Raw genomic sequence first — 14,342 nt, 5'->3', positions numbered from 1 at the left:
TTCCAACTCAGGATATTCTATGATTCTATAAGATTACATCAGCTGGCTTCCCTTGATCAACTAAGTGGGTAACCTTGTCAGAAAAGGATATTAATTTCTTTATGCAGGACCTTCCCCTCATGAACCTGCTGTTGGCTATGACTTTGTGCTTTCCAATAACTCCCAGAATAGTTTTCTCCATGATTTTTACCAGGCACTGAAGTGAGACCTCACAGGCCTGTAATTACCAGGGTCTTTTTTCTTGCTCTGCTTGAAAACTGGGACAACGTTTCCCAGCTTCCAGTCAACTGGAACCTCTCCAGATCCCCCAGACTGTTGAAAAATAATTGTGAGGGGTCTTGTGATGACATCAGCCAGCTCTCTGAGTACCCTGGGATGGATCCCATTGGGCCCCATGGACTTGTGCATCGAGCTGGAGCTGGTTTTAAGCAGGAGCTGAGCAGCGCCCTGGCCCCAGGGGGGTCCATCCCCATGTCCAGGTGGTGCCCCCTGGGCCCCAGGCAGCACCGCTGTGCTGGGCGGGTGCCGGAGCCCTGGCACAGGCTGTCCAGAGAAGGGCTGGGGGCTCCTCCGCGGGGTCTCCAGCAGCCGCCGGGACGTGGGGCTGGATGAGCGGCTCCGCGAGGCCCTGCTGCCGTGCCGTGCCGTGCCGCACTGATGCCCGCTGTCACGCGCCGTGCCGTGCCGCGCACTGCCCCGTGCTGCCCGCACAGCTCCCCGCCGCGCCGCGTTGCTCCGTGCTGCCCTCTGCTGCCCGGTGCCGAGCCGGGCCGAGCCGAGCCACCCTGCCCCGTGCCGTACCACGCTGCACCGTGCGGTGCTGCCCCAGCACCCTCGTGCCGCATCGCGCCGTGTCAGCCCGTGTCAGCCCGTGTCAGCCCGTGCCATCCCGTGCCGTGCCATCCCGTGCCGTGCCATCCCGTGCCGTGCCGAGCCGTGCCATCCCGTACCGAGCCGTGCCGTGCCGCCTGCAGCATCCCGTGCCGCTCCGCGCTGCAGCATCTCGCGCCGCCCCGCACCGCCCCGCACCGCGCCGTGCCCGCTCCGCTCCGCCCCGCCCTCGGAAGCGGAAGCCGACCCCCCCGCCCCCCGGCAGCGGAGCCGCCGCAGGTACCGGAGGGGCCGCAGCGGGGCCGCTCCCCCCGGGGCTGCGCCGGGGGGGGCCGGGGCCGGGGGTCGGGCGAGAGCGGCTCCGGGCCCGGCGCAGCGGGGGCACTGGGACGGGCACGGGGCCGGGGCCGGGGCCGGGGCCGGGGCCTGGGGGGCTGGCGGCGGCTGCAGGGGGCCGGGCTCGGCCGTGGGAGCCGGGCAGGAGCGGGCCCTGGGGCGCTGCGGGGCTGAGCCCTACGGTACGTGGGGCAGGGTCGTGGCTGCGGGGCCGCCGTGGGGTGAGGGTAGCCCGGGGCCGGGGGAGGAGGAGCTGGGGAAGGGCAGGGTGGCAGGGGGGGCACCCCCACCGCCACTGCCGCCCCCGCTGTCCCTAGTGCCCCCTGCCCGCAGGCCCCATGGACACGGAGGAGCTGGCGCCCCGGGGGCTGTAGGAGCCTCTGCCACCACAGGTGAGGGATGGGGCTGGCCCCATGGTGGGGGCCCCACGGGCGATGCCGGCCCCACGGGCGGTGCTGGCCCTATGGCAGCCGCTCCCCGTGGTGACGCTGGTCCTGCCGGTGCCTCTGCTGTCCCCAGGCCCCGCGATGTCGGGGTCCCTGAGCAAGCGCAGCGACCTGGCCAACGACAACAGCTGCCTGGGGCTGAGCCTGGCGCTGCAGGGCGCCCCCGAGCACGGGGAGCTGCTGCCGGCCAAGGCCCCCCCCGGCTTGCCCCAGGGCCACCACCTCCATGGGAGCACGGATCTGGGAGGCGGCGGGGGACCGCCCCCCCCGGCCGGCGAGGAGCCCGCCAATGCCAAGTGGGTGAAGGAGGGCCAGAACCAGCTGCGCCGGGCAGCTGAGCGGGACCAGAACCGCAACGAGCTGGGCCCCCCCTCTGAAGAGCTGGAGGTAGCCGCACGCAACGCCCGCAACGCTGCCGGCAGGGCGGCCCTGCTCATCGACCTGCGGGGTGCCCCCGAGGAGGAGGAGGAAGAGGAGGAGGATGACGACGGGGACGACGCGGAGGATGGGGACGGGGACTCCACCCCGGTGCAGAGCGACCCCGCCACGGCCGAGTCAGAGCCCAGCGGGGAGCGGGCGCCACGTGAGCAGGGCCGCAGCGCCAGCCGTCTCTTCGGGGCGCGCAGCGGCACCGCCAGCGACGAGGACTCCAGCTGGGCCACGCTCAGCCAGGGCAGCCCGGCCGGCAGCTCCCCCGATGACGCAGGTGGGCCCCACGTGCCCCCCACTCGCCTGCCCCACAGCTACCCCTGCAGCCCCCAGCCCAGCGCGCTGCCCCAGCCTGCTGTGCCTAGCCCCGCGTCCTTGTCCGCCCTCCCCACCCTTGCACCCACCGCTGCCCCCAGACCGGCCCACGGCTCCGTGGCATGCGCCCTGCATCGCTCCCTTCTGTGTAGTGCCCCCCGGCCGGGCTGTGCCCCCCCGCTGGCCCCGGTCACACATCCATCCCTGCCGTGCCCCAGGGCGTGCTGTCCCAGCACGGTCAGCCAGCATCCCCCTGGCTGTGCTCCGCATTGCCCCCCCCCCCCCGGCCGCGGGGGTCCCCCACGGTGCCGCAGCTCCCCGTCCCCACCTGCCTCACCGCCTGTCCCTGCGCCCCCGACCCCCGGCCGCCCCACACAGCCCCCCGGCCCCCCTCCGCACGGCCCCCGCTGTCCCTGGCGCCCCCTCCCTCCCTCCCCGTCCCCCCCCCCCACCGGGGCGGCCCCGCCCCCCCCTCCCCCCCCCCGGCGCATCCCAGTGGCGGCCCCTGGCGATGCCGTCAGCGGTTGCCGGGGAAACGCCTGGTCCAGCACGGCCCAGGTGAGCGCTGCCGCAGGGCCCGGCCGGGATGGGGCGGCCCCGAGCCCCCCGGGGTGGGCCGGGAGGGGGCTGCACCGGAACCCCCCGGGATGGGGAACAGCTGTAGCCACGAGCCCTACAGTGCCGTGGGGATGGGCGCCGCCACGGAGCCCGCTGAGCGTGGCGGTGCTGGAAAGGGGCTGTGGGGCCCAGGCTCCGCGGTGGGATGGCTGCGGGGTGCTGGGGATGGGGGTCCTGAGGTGCAGGGTCTAGGCGGGGCCCTGGTGGCGACTGGCCCCACGCCGTGGAAGGGGCTGCGGGCTGGGTTCTATGGGTGCGGGGGGGCACTGAGCACAGCGTGGGCCTCGTGGCCATCGCCCTGCTGGACACGACTGAGCCTTGGTGCCTGCTCGCCTGGGAGGGCTCCCAGGGGCTCCCGTGGGCTGATGTTCGGGTGTCCCACCTGGCCTGGCCCCCCATCCTGGTGGCCACCGGGACTCCTTTTCTTATGGCAGTGGGGTCCTCTGCCCTGCCTGGCTGTGCCCCCGCTCTATGTGGCAACACCCCCCACACGGTGACCACCCTGGGGTCCCTGCCTGGCTGCATGGGGCTGCAGGGGTCCCAGCCTCGGTGTCCCCCTGCTCCCCAGACTCCTTCTGGACCCGGAACTCCTTCGAGACGGACTCAGACCTGCCTGCGGGATGGATGCGGGTGCAGGACACCTCAGGCACCTACTACTGGCACATCCCCACCGGCACCACGCAGTGGGAGCCCCCAGCGGGGCTTGCCCGTGGCTCCCAGGGCAGCACCCCCTGCGAGGAGCAGCCGGTGAGTTGGGGAGCACGGGGCTGTGGAGCTGCCCCATGGCATTTGTCCTGAGCCATCCGCTCTGCCCACAGCTTGCCTGGACAGGCTTCGCTCCGGCTGAACGCTTTGGCGATGGCGATTTCTGGAAGGTGAGGGTCTGTCGGGGCTGGGGACATCACCTGCTGCACCTGGCCCTGCCACCCGATCTCCTTCCCAGGACCCCATGGCAGAGGAGGCAGATGGTGAGCCTGGAGGGCAGGATGAGGAGCCACCGGCACCAGACCCGGCCTCGCCGGGCATCAGGTGGGGATTTGGGGGCTTGGTGGGGGCTGCGTTGACCAAGCTGGGGCGCAGGGTTCCCCGTGCGCAGGGAGCAGCTGGTGGCAGCTGGTGGCAGGCGGTGACAGCCCCGCTCTTGCAGTGCGGCCCTGGCTGAGGAAGACGAGCCGGGCTCCAAGGTAGGCTGGGACAGCGGGGGCTGAGTGGGGCCACCCTGGTGTTTGGCTCCTGCCCAGCTCCCCTGGCCCCTCCTGCCCCAGTGTCACGGGGAATTGGGGGCCCTGGGGCGATGGCTGTGCTGTTGCCATTGGGGGGTGGGGGGCTCGGCTGAATGGGGTGCTGCCCCTGCCCCCCCCCTCAGTGCACGGGGCTGGCGGGGGCCAGACTGTGCCCACCCAGGCCATGCCCCGCAGAGCTTCCCTGTGCGCTCGCTGGGCTGGGTGGAGATGAGCGAGGAGGAGTTGGCACCCGGGAGGAGCAGCGTCGCCGTCAACAACTGCATCCGCCAGCTGTCCCTGCACCAGCATGGAGCGCCGGGTGCCTGGGGGGGGGTGAGTGCCTCCCTCCCCAAGCACAGCATCACCCCTGGCCCCCAGCACATCCCTTCTGTGCCCTGCATGCCGTGCTCTGTCCCTGCACCCCTCACCCCAGGCTGCCCCTGGCCTGACACAGCCCCCCCAGGGCCGGGCCATGCTGCTGCTCCTGCAGAGCCAGACGCTGAAGCTGGTGGACCCGCAGGACCAGACCCTGCTGCACTCACAGCCCGTGGCCAGCATCCGTGTCTGGGGCGTGGGGCGTGACAGTGGCAGGTGGGGGCGTGGGGCTAAGGGCCATTCAGGGTCTCCTGGGAATGCAGGGGGCATGCAGGGATCCCCATGGGATCTGCAGGGTTGGTACAAAGTGGGGGGGGGGGTGCACACACACAGGTGTCTTGGCATGCCGCGTGCAGGCTTTGCCCCAGAGCTGAGGAGTGGGGTGGGTCTCTGAACTGGGGGAGTGCGGGGGTGTCCTGCGCGTGCGGGGTGCTGGGTGCATCCGTTGGCATGCAGGGTGTGGGGGGGGTCCCCATACTCTCAGGTTGTGGGGTCCTGGGGCAGGTGGGGGTCCTGTGGGCTGGGTGCTGCCCCGTGCTGGTGTGCTGGGCCCCATGCTGTGTGTGTGTGTGTGTGCGCCCACCCCCCTGACTCTGTTCTCTGGCTCTCTCCTGCTGCTCTGGCCGGGCACCCAGGGAGAGGTATGGCAGCGCTGCGTGCCCCCAGCCCCTGCCCACGCTGTGCTGGGGGGCCTTGGTGGCGGTGGCCCACTCGTTGTGGGCGGTGGGGCAGGGTCCTGGTGGCCTGTGAGGTGTGCCAGAGCACAGCCCCTCCTTGCAGGGACTTCGCCTATGTGGCCCGGGACCAGCTGACGCAGATGCTCAAGTGCCATGTCTTCCGCTGCGAGAGCCCCGCCAAGGACATCGCCACCAGCCTGCATGAGGTCTGCTCCCAGGTGAGCCCAGGGCTGCCCCGGGTGCTCCCCGCCACCCCTCTGTCCCCAGGCTGCCTGTGCCGGGGCAGAGGTTGGGGGCTGCATTGTGACAGACTGGGGGGGGCCATGGCCCCCCTGCTCTCCCCAGATCATGGTGGAGAGGCGAAGCGCCCGGGCGCTGGCTAACGGCCTCTCCATGGACTCTTCCAGGATGGTGGAGATCCCCTTCCAGGGTATGGCAGGGGCTTGGGGAGGGGCGCAGGCACCTGGGGACTGACCATGTCCAGCCCCTGCATGCAGAGGGGCTGGGGGCTGCACAGTGGCAGTGCCACAGGAGTGCGGGGGCCGTGTGGGTGGGTGCACAGGGCAGGCAGGGTGGCAGCAGGCTGTGCATGGCGGCAGGCCGTGGGGCTGTTGGGTGCAGCTGGTGCAGGGGGAACACTCGGGGCGTGCGCGGTGACCCTGCTCCGTGCCCGCAGTGGAGTTCCCGGTGCCCAAGAGTGAGGTGGTGCAGAAGTTCCCGGTCTGCTACCTGGGCTGCGTACCTGTCACAAAGCCCGTGGGTGAGCCTGGGGGTCATGGAGGGAGGCTGGTGTTAGGGTGTGCCCCACACCAGGAATGGGGCCCTCTCCCCCCCCGCCCGCCCCGAGCCCCCACCTGCCTGTCCCAGGCATGGACATCATCAACGCAGCGCTGGAGGCGGCGCTGGCCACCAGCAGCAAAGAGCACTGGACTCCCATCGTGGTCAACGTGGCACCTGCCACGCTCACCATCACCCACGAGCAGGTGCGGCAGCCCCATCCCCGTCCCCATCCCCGTCCCCACCCCTTTCCCCATCCTGGTGCTGAGCCCGGTGCTGTGCCTGCAGACGGAGGCGGTGCTGTGCGAGTGCCGCGTGCGGTTCCTCTCCTTCATGGGCGTGGGCCGGGACGTCCGCTCCTTCGCCTTCATCATGGCCAGCGCCCCGGGCGCCTTCCGCTGCCACATGATCTGGTGTGAGCCCAACGCGGCAGGGCTGAGCGAGGCGCTGCAGGCTGCCTGCATGGTGAGTGTCCTTGGCCCCGCGCCCCCCCGCTGCACCCCCGCGGCCCCGCTCACCCCCTGTCCCCAGCTGCGCTACCAGAAGTGCTTGGATGCCCGGCCCCAGGCCTCCAGCTCCTGCCTGCCCGCGCCGCCTGCTGACTCAGTGGCCCGCCGGGTGGGCTCCACCGTCCGCAAGGGCGTGCAGACCCTGCTGGGCAGCCTGAAGCCCAAGCGCCTGGGGGCACAGACACCCTGATCAGAGCAGAGGGGAGTGACCAGACCCTTGCCCGCCCCATGCTCCTGCCTGCTGCAACCAGGACGGGACTGGGACGGGGCAGCTGCACCGGGTGCTGTGGGGCGCATGCCTGCGCTGGGGCACGTGTGTGTGTGTGAGTGTCCCCGGGTGGGTGGCAGCTGCGTCCCACGTGTGGGTCCCTGTGCTCGTGCGTGCCCACAGCGTGGCAGGGCCGGGCCCGGGGCCCTGTCCCGTGCACAAGGCGGCCTCGCCGCCTCCTGGGATGGGTGCTGCCCAGCCAGGGCACAGGCTGCCTGCCCAATGCATGCGGTCTAACCTGCAGTGCGGGGGCCCTGTTGGGGCTGCCCAGCTCCGGAGCCGCCCCTCCTGCTGTAACAAAGATCTGTGTTGTACTAAATAATTAATAAACCCATTCCACCAGCCCGGCCCAGCCCCTTCCCTGCAGCATCCCCCGGCTCCGCACTGCTGGAATGAGGTTCCTGGCCCGCCCCAGGGCCAGCAGTCGGCTCTCTCCGTCACCAACCTTTATTATGCAGCCAGCTGGGGGCTGCCACCAGTGGGAGTGCAGGGCTAAGTGGCCCCGTGTAGCCAGGATGGGGCCCCTTCCCACCCCACAGAGTGGGTGAGTATCTGTCCCCATCCCCACGTGTCCCCTGGCGCCGCTGCCAGCCCCGGGCTCAGCAGAGCTGCCGCTGCCGCCAGAGCTGCAGGATCTGCCGGAAAGGCCGGACTGGGCGCAGCACCCGGCACAGGCTGGGGTCAGCTGAGCGGCCGGTGCGCAGCGCACAGAGCAGGGCCGCCTTGCAGGCCTCCAGGCAGGGCTCGCGGGGTGGGTGGCCCTTGTGGAAGTGGTACCAGAACCGCTGGAAGAGGCGCTCGTCGTCCTGGAAGCGGCGGATGAGCAAGTCCCAGTCGGTGGGGAAGGCAGTGGCCATCCCGTAGGCCTCACGGGCACGGTAGAGGCGCTGCCAGTGCGGCTCTGCCCCAGGCATGTTGGCCTCAGTGAGGTTGAGGATGAATGTCTCGTGGTCCAGCACGGCGTGGGAGCTGCCGTTGTAGGCACCGTCCACCTCATACACACGGTAGCCTGGGGGCAGCAGTCAGGGTTTGTGGGGCAGCACTGCAGCCAGAGCAGGGGGAGGGGAGGGGAGGGGGGGGGGGGGGGGGCTGGGGAGGGCTCACCGGGGTTGAGGTTGATGTAGGTGGTGACGCTGGGTGCCACAAAGGCCACAGAGACAGGGCGCGTCAGGGTCTCCTCATCGTAGAACATCTCAAACTCATCTACGTGTGTGTGCCCGAAGAACTGCGCTGCGATGGTGCCTTCAAACCTGTGCGTGGGGCAGCAGCGGTGAGGGCAGCCAGCACCAGGCCCCGTCCCCTGCCCCGCGGCGCTGCCCGGGGCTGGTCCCACCCCGCACTGCTGCTCCCGTGACTCGTTGCAACAGCCTGGCTGCTGCTGCGCCCACGGCACCCGCTGGCACCAGCTCCCACCCAGCCCTCGCCCTTGGCCTCCTGCCCTTGGATGGCATCGGGTGCAGCAGGGCCCCGGCACAGACCCGGCCCGTCGCAGGCTGACCTGTTGACGATGCGGTAGTAGTTCCAGCTCCAGCTCCGCAGGCAGTGGGCTGGAGGGATGTGCCCGATGATGTGCACCTAGGGGCAGCAGCCAGGAGAGGGGGGGCTGGTGCGGGGTGCGCAGGGGTAGCGGGGCCCTGGGACCCCCCACCCTGCCAATGCCCACCTTCTCCCCCTGCTGCTCAGCGGCCTCCAGAATGCCCACGAGCCACTGCAGCTGCCCTGCAGGGTCGGTGGAGTTGATGAGCAGCCAGAAGTTGGCCTGGGAGCAGAAGTTCATGTTGAGCGAGACGAGGCGCAGCCCGGGCCATACCTGCACCGTGTAGAAGCCAGCGGCTCTGCAGGGAAGGGGGGGTGTCAGTGCTGACTGCCTGTGGCTGTGCTATCCCCACGTGTCTGGCACACGTCCCCCACCAGCCCACAGTACCTCAGACCCCCTCCTTCCTCCCCTCACGTCTGCTCCAAGCACCAGTGCCCCTGCCCCAGGCACCTGTGTGCCCCTGGTCTGCAGCACCCTCCCCAGCCTGTCCAAGCCCCCTCCCACCAGGAGCCCCCCTGTGCCCTGCAAGTTCCTTGCCCCTGTGTCCCGCAGCCAGCCCAGAGTCTCCCCAGTCCTCGCAGCCTGGAGCCCCCCCAGCCCCTCGCTCCCTGTGCAGCCGCCCCACCGGAGGGTCTGCAGCGCCGGTGGGGGCAGCCAGCCCTGCCAGGCCTCAGCCATCGCGTCGTACAGCCATGCCGAGGACTGGTTGCCGTGCACGTAGGGTGGGGGAAAGGCATTGACGGGGGTGGCCTCGTGGTTGCCCACGGCCGGGTAGACGGGCAGGGTGCCCAGGTGCTGGCGCAACAGCGCGGTGATGGTGTGCAGGGCCAGCAGCTGGTCCTCGCGGCGCTGCTGCCAGACGTTGTGTGCCGGGATGTCACCTGTCCAGTACACGGCGGCGAAGGGGCCAGTGTGGTGCAGCTGGGCCAGCAACGCGGCGATGGTGTGCAGCGGCAGGTCGCATTTGCTGTACTCGCCCCAAAAGCCAGCGCCGCCAGGGCCAGGGCGGGCGGCGCCGCGGCAGCAGAGCGGGTCGGGGCAGGCAGGATCACTGCCCGGGGTGTAGAGCCGGTCCCAGTGCAGGTCGGTGAGGAAGAGGACGCGGGCACTGGGCGCGCCGGGCGGCGGGGGCACCGGGGGCCGCACCGGCGGCTTGGGGGCGGTGGGCAGGGAGACGTTCCAGGCACTGAAGATGTCCCAGTGGCCGCAACGTGGGCCCAGCAGCAGCCCGCAGGCCTCGCCGGGCCGCAGCACGGAGCGGGCCCAGGCGGCCACCACATCGTGCTGGAAGAGCTGCACAGCCTGCCGGCAGATCTCGGGGCGCGCCAGCCGCAGCTCCTGGCACAGGCCCGCCGCGACGCGCCCCACCCGCGCCACGTTGGGCTCCAGCTGTGGTGGGAGATGGGGACGCGCTGTTCCTCGCTCTGCCGCACCCGGCCCCGGGGGAAGCGGGCGGCCTCGGCCGGGTTCCCCTTCCCCTTCCGGGCCCCAGCACCCGTCCCCGTCCCCAGCTGTCCCCGTCCCGTCCCCATCCCGTGACCCACCACAAGGCACGTCCCGTCCCAACAGCGGCTGTCACGAGGCTCCAGCCCTGTCCCGGGCCTCGCGGCTCCCATCCCTGTGCCCTCCCGGCCCCGGCCCCGACCTCGCTGGCCCCGCTCTGCCTGTTCCCGTCCAGCCCCTGCCTCGGCCTCATCCCGCCCCCGGCCCTGTCCCCATGCCGCTGCCTTCCCGTCCCGTCCCGTCCCGTCCCGTCCCGTCCCGTCCCGTCCCTTCCCCCCCCGTCCCGGTGCCCTCCAGTCCCGTCTCTTCCCCTCCCCCCCGTCGTCCCCCCCCGTCCCAGTGCCCTCCCCTCCCGTCCCGTCCCGTCCCGGTCCCCTCCCCTCCGGTCCCCTCCCCTGCCCCCCCCGTGCCCCCCGTCCCGGTGCCCGCCGGCACCTGCAGCGCCAGGTCGAGCGCCCCGAAGAGCAGCCGGCAGCCCGGGCACGTCAGGTTGCGCCAGCCCCAGCGCGGCCCCGCCGCCTCCAGCAGCGCGGCGCCGGGCGGTGACAGCGCCACCGACAGCGGCAGCGCCAGGGCCAGGGCCAGGGCCAGCGGCGGGACCCGGCCCGCGCCCACCGCCCGCGCCGCCATGGCCGGGACGGCTCCGAGCGGGGCGGGGCCAGGAGGGGCCGGGGCGGGGCCAAGGCGAGGGAGCGGGGAGCGGGGCACGTGGGGGGCGGGGCGCCCCGCGGAGCACGACGGGAGCTGTAGTCCCGCGGGGTCGCGGGCACGGCCGGAGGGGGAGTCCCGGGGTCTCGGCCAGGGACGGGTCGCACCGGGTGGAGGCCGGGAGGGCAGCGCCGGGGAGGGCGTGCTGCGGGGAGATGGGGGCCCTGCTGGGCGTCCTGGAGACGGAGTCCTGTGAGGTCACGGCCAGGAGGAGCCCTCCTGTGGTGCTGCGGGACCTGGGGGCATGGGAGAAACGGGGGGGTACGGGACACGGAGCCCCGCGGGTCAGAGTGGGAGATGGAGTCATGGAGAGAATGGGGGGGGGGCTACAGGAGATGGAGCCCCCTGGGGCACTGCAGGATGTGGGGTCACCCGCAGCCCGCGGAGACCCCGTCCTGATGCCTACGGGGACCTCTCCCTCCCCACCCCCGTGGGTCCCGCGCTGCTGCCCACGGGATCCGCTGCTGGGTGCAAGGGGCTGCGCTTGTGTCCGGGGGCGCGGCTGCGTGCGCGTGTGCTGGCACAGGTGTGTGTGCGCGTGCAGAGGTGTGCAGGGCTGAGTGCCCGGGCATGCATGGCTGTGCACACCCGAGCAGCTGCGTGTGCATGCACGCACACGAGTGTGCACGCGCCCACGCGGGGGTGTGAGCTGCGGACGGAGCCGGGGCCGGGCAGGACCCGGGGCTCTGGGACTGACCCAGCCGAGCCGAGCCGAGCCGCTCGGGGCCGTCCCCGTCCCGGTGCCAGTACGGAGCCTGCGGGCGCTGCCCCCCTGCTCCCGCGAGGCTCCCCCCACTCGGGGCCGTCCGAGCCCCGGGCGCGGACCCACCGAGGGCTGGGCCCGGGGCTCCCGGCGCTGCCGCGCCCTGCCCGGCTCCGTGCTCCGCGCTGCCCGGCGCCGGGCGGAGAAGGGGGGAAGAAGCGGAGCGCGTGGCACCAGGCAAAGGCTTTATTGCGGCCGCAGCCCGCGGGGAGCGAGCGGGGAGGGCCCGGGCTGGGCTGGGGGCTTCCCCCCACCCCCCCCGCCTCCGGCCCCACGGGCGGGGCGACGGGAGCGCGGGGGCCGCCGCCGCCCTGCTCAGCCCGGGGCCGCAGCGCGGAGCCCGCAGGCACGGGAGATGCCCCGGGGCAGGTGGGGGGAGGCGCACGGAGCCTCGGGGGTGCCACTGAGGCTGGAGGTGTAGAGGAGACGCGGAAGCACAGGTAGCTGCGTCAGGACACGAGGGAGAGGTGGTGGGGGCAGAGGGGTGTGGTGCCGGGCTCAGGGGGGCCCGAGGCTGCTGACAGTGGTGTAGCTGAACTTGGAGAGCGAGGCGTTGACGTTGGCCATGTCCTCATCGAGCGGGCGGCGTGGGCAGGCACGGCGGCAGCCAGTGCAGGTGCCCAGGAAGGCCTTGCGGAAGCGGCGGTTCATGAAGCAGTAGATGAGGGGGTTGGCACAGGCGGAGGTGTAGGAGAGGAGGTGGATGAAGGAGATGGGTGTCCCCGAAAGTGCGCGCTGGGCTGCCCGCGGTGCAAAGGCACGCCAGGTGTTGGCAGTGAAGATGGGCAGCCAGCAGAGGAAGAACATGGCCACGATGACCACCAGCATGCGGATCACACGCCGCTTGGCCACCAGCTTTGCCTCTGAACTGTTGATGCGTGCCCGGTCCTGCTGTGCACCCGCTGTGCCCAGTGCACGCAGCTCCAGCGCACCGCCTGGCCGGGAGAGCTGCAGGTAGCAGCCATCCCCTTCATCGCAGGCAGGTGCCGGCTCTGCACCACCATTGTGCTGGGCTGTGGGGGGGGGAGTGTGACATGGTCACGTCCACAGCCCCATGGCACCACCCGGACCCATGCAGCACCAGCCATGGAGCAGCACAGCCTGCCCGGTGCAACAGGTGTCAGGAGGGGATGCAGCTCTGGGGGCTCAGCCCTGCTGCTTGCCCCAGGCAGGAGATGTTGAACGGAGCTGTGCCCCGCAGAACTGTGCAGGTCCCCAGCTCCCCATCCCCTCACCTGCAGCCTCCCCCTTGATGTCCAACTCAAAGCGGATCCCTCGATAGAGCTCACGAGAGATGAGCCCGTAAGCCACAATCATCACCACACCCGGGATGAAGAAGAGGATGAGAAGCAGCAGAACATACCTGGAAGGTGCAGCACCTGTTGCATGGCAGCCCCTCGCCCAGCCCTGCCGCAGCAGGTGTGCTGGGTGCAGGAGTGCACGGCACGGGGCTGGGGCCAGCTCACCAGGCCTGCCGGACGTGCTCGCTGGGCCAGTCGTGCGTGCACTGGCTGAGGGCTGGGCGGGCACCGCGGGCGGGCACGGCCCGCGTGGTGCTGTAGATGGCGTAGGGCAGCATGAGCAGTGCCGAGAAGAGCCAGGTGCTGGCGATGACCCGGCAGGCGTGCGAGCGTGTCTGCCACACGCGGGATTGCAGTGGGTTGCAGATAGCGCTGTACCGCTCGATGGCAATGGCCACCAGGCTGAAGGTGGAGACCGACACGGAGACGCCTGTGGGCAGCGAGGGTCAGTGCCCACAGCACAGCATGGCACAGCCCCCCGGCCCCCCACCCACCGTACCCATGAGGTAGGCCATGAGCTTGCAGACAGCCTCCCCGAAGACGAAGGTGCCCATGAGATTGGGGATGAGGGTGAAGGGCATGCAGCAGAGTGCCAGCATCAGGTCACTGAGTGCCAGGGACAGCAGGAAGGAGTTGGTGACGGTGCGCAGGCGGCGGTTCAGGAGCAGCACGGCCACGACCAGGGCGTTCCCGCAGATGCTCAGCACAAAGATCAGTGCGTACAGCAGGACGCGCACTGTCAGGTCCAGGTCTGCGGAGCAGCAGGGTCACAGGCGGCCAAGTGCGCGTCTGGGCACACCGGGCATGGGGAGGGCAGTGTGGCCGCAGACGGAGACAAGCGCCCGGGCTCTCACCAGCCTTAGCAAGCGTCTGGTGGGCAGAGCCGGGACGTCCCCGCGGCCATCACTGCAGCGGACGCGGTGCCAGGATGCCCGGGCGCTCTCCCTCCCCAGCGCCGTTCGGCGGGCACGACGCCACCCAGGCTGGGCTCCAGCACCAGGGCAGCGGGCGGGCGGGCGCCGGAGTCGCGGCGGTGCTGACGCTCCCCGGGGCCGGGCGCTGGCAGCCCCGAGCCTCCCGCTCCCCGGCCGCGCTCAGACGTGACCGCGGCGGCTTCGCGCCGGGAGCTGAGCGAGCCCCGGCCGCGCAGCCAGCGACGGGCAACGGGGCCGAAGCACCGGGGCGGGGGTTGCGCGCCCCGGGGCTACGCTCCCGTCTCCGCCCGCCACCTTCGCTGCCCCCGCGCGGGCACAGCCCGGCCCCGAGCCGCGCTCCAGGGCTGCCGGGTGCTGGGCACCGGGCACCGGGGCCGGCGGCGCTGGGGCACACGGGGGAGCCGCGGGCGCGCCGGGTTGCGCCGGACAAGTGATGGGGCGCACGGCGGGACGGAGCGGCTGCCGGGTCCCGTCCCGTCCCACCCCGCCGCGGTCTCACCTTTGGGCGCCGGGGGCCCGCGGAGGCCCCTGCGGAGGAGGTCGCAGGCGGAGCTGTTCCAGGCGGAGCCGGAGCCGGTGCCGGTGTCCGTGCCGGTGTCCGTGCCGGTGCCGTTCCCGGGGCGGCAGAGCAGCTCCTGCAGGGACTCGTTGAGGCGCCGCGGGTCCATGGCGCCGCCGGACCCGCCGTCAAAGCCGCCCCGCGCCCATCGCGCCCATCGCGCCCACCCCGGCGGCGGCACCGGCGGCGGCCCCGGGAGTAGGCTCCGCGCCGCCCCGCTCGCTCCGGAGCC

The 14,342-nt window shown here is 71.8% G+C and overlaps 3 protein-coding genes across 10 annotated transcripts; 1 reads left to right on the top strand and 2 right to left on the bottom strand.

Annotated features, from left to right (window-relative positions):
* The first annotated feature begins 1,048 nt into the window (after nt 1–1,048).
* Nucleotides 1,049–7,151, top strand: APBB1 (amyloid beta precursor protein binding family B member 1). 8 transcript variants are annotated; one of them, XM_035311016.1, is made up of 16 exons: nt 1,049–1,110; nt 1,501–1,559; nt 1,687–2,319; nt 3,544–3,722; nt 3,794–3,850; nt 3,919–4,004; nt 4,123–4,159; nt 4,394–4,531; nt 4,632–4,789; nt 5,209–5,214; nt 5,354–5,468; nt 5,596–5,680; nt 5,927–6,010; nt 6,118–6,233; nt 6,316–6,492; nt 6,559–7,151. In XM_035311016.1, the coding sequence occupies exons 3-16, from the start codon at nt 1,695–1,697 to the stop codon at nt 6,724–6,726; spliced, it is 2,031 nt and encodes a 676-aa protein (XP_035166907.1). In that variant the 5' UTR covers nt 1,049–1,110; nt 1,501–1,559; nt 1,687–1,694; the 3' UTR covers nt 6,727–7,151. The 8 variants fall into 8 exon arrangements, with proteins under 8 accessions (XP_035166907.1, XP_035166908.1, XP_035166911.1 ...); XM_035311017.1 differs by having other exon boundaries at nt 1,083–1,110; nt 1,485–1,559; XM_035311019.1 differs by lacking the exon at nt 1,049–1,110 and having other exon boundaries at nt 1,272–1,559; nt 5,354–5,456.
* An 82-nt stretch (nt 7,152–7,233) lies between these two features.
* On the bottom strand, nt 7,234–10,501 carry SMPD1 (sphingomyelin phosphodiesterase 1). The gene is made up of 6 exons (XM_035311025.1): nt 10,280–10,501; nt 8,967–9,730; nt 8,468–8,639; nt 8,303–8,379; nt 7,909–8,054; nt 7,234–7,813 (listed from the first exon to the last, which is right to left on the bottom strand). Exons 1-6 carry the CDS (start codon nt 10,472–10,474, stop codon nt 7,404–7,406), a joined length of 1,764 nt encoding a protein of 587 aa, XP_035166916.1. The 5' UTR covers nt 10,475–10,501; the 3' UTR covers nt 7,234–7,403.
* A 982-nt stretch (nt 10,502–11,483) lies between these two features.
* Nucleotides 11,484–14,219, bottom strand: CCKBR (cholecystokinin B receptor). Its single transcript, XM_035311026.1, has 5 exons — nt 14,051–14,219; nt 13,116–13,367; nt 12,782–13,046; nt 12,551–12,678; nt 11,484–12,328 (listed from the first exon to the last, which is right to left on the bottom strand). Exons 1-5 carry the CDS (start codon nt 14,217–14,219, stop codon nt 11,814–11,816), a joined length of 1,329 nt encoding a protein of 442 aa, XP_035166917.1. The 3' UTR covers nt 11,484–11,813.
* Between the last annotated feature and the right edge of the window lie 123 nt (nt 14,220–14,342).

The sequence above is a fragment of the Oxyura jamaicensis genome (genome assembly GCF_011077185.1).
Source record: "Oxyura jamaicensis isolate SHBP4307 breed ruddy duck chromosome 1 unlocalized genomic scaffold, BPBGC_Ojam_1.0 oxy1_random_OJ99, whole genome shotgun sequence".
Lineage (NCBI taxonomy): Eukaryota > Metazoa > Chordata > Aves > Anseriformes > Anatidae > Oxyura > Oxyura jamaicensis.
This window is presented reverse-complemented; position numbering and strand designations above follow the sequence as displayed.

What these genes read in the sequence shown, in the direction of transcription:
- SMPD1 (XM_035311025.1), bottom strand. Translation starts at nt 10,474, where the DNA reads ATGGCGGCGCGGGCGGTGGGCGCGGGCCGGGTCCCGCCGCTGGCCCTG. An exon ending in CCGGCGCTGCAGACCCTCCG is followed by an intron (nt 8,640 to 8,966) that starts GTGGGGCGGCTG and finishes CCTTCCCTGCAG; the next exon opens with AGCCGCTGGCTTCTACACGG. An exon ending in CTACATCAACCTCAACCCCG is followed by an intron (nt 7,814 to 7,908) that starts GTGAGCCCTCCC and finishes TGCTGCCCCCAG; the next exon opens with GCTACCGTGTGTATGAGGTG.
- APBB1 (XM_035311016.1), top strand. Translation starts at nt 1,695, where the DNA reads ATGTCGGGGTCCCTGAGCAAGCGCAGCGACCTGGCCAACGACAACAGC. An exon ending in GGTGGAGATCCCCTTCCAGG is followed by an intron (nt 5,681 to 5,926) that starts GTATGGCAGGGG and finishes CCGTGCCCGCAG; the next exon opens with TGGAGTTCCCGGTGCCCAAG. An exon ending in TCACCATCACCCACGAGCAG is followed by an intron (nt 6,234 to 6,315) that starts GTGCGGCAGCCC and finishes CTGTGCCTGCAG; the next exon opens with ACGGAGGCGGTGCTGTGCGA.
- CCKBR (XM_035311026.1), bottom strand. Translation starts at nt 14,219, where the DNA reads ATGGACCCGCGGCGCCTCAACGAGTCCCTGCAGGAGCTGCTCTGCCGC. An exon ending in CGGGCCCCCGGCGCCCAAAG is followed by an intron (nt 13,368 to 14,050) that starts GTGAGACCGCGG and finishes GCTGCTCCGCAG; the next exon opens with ACCTGGACCTGACAGTGCGC. An exon ending in CATCAAGGGGGAGGCTGCAG is followed by an intron (nt 12,329 to 12,550) that starts GTGAGGGGATGG and finishes CCCCCCCCACAG; the next exon opens with CCCAGCACAATGGTGGTGCA.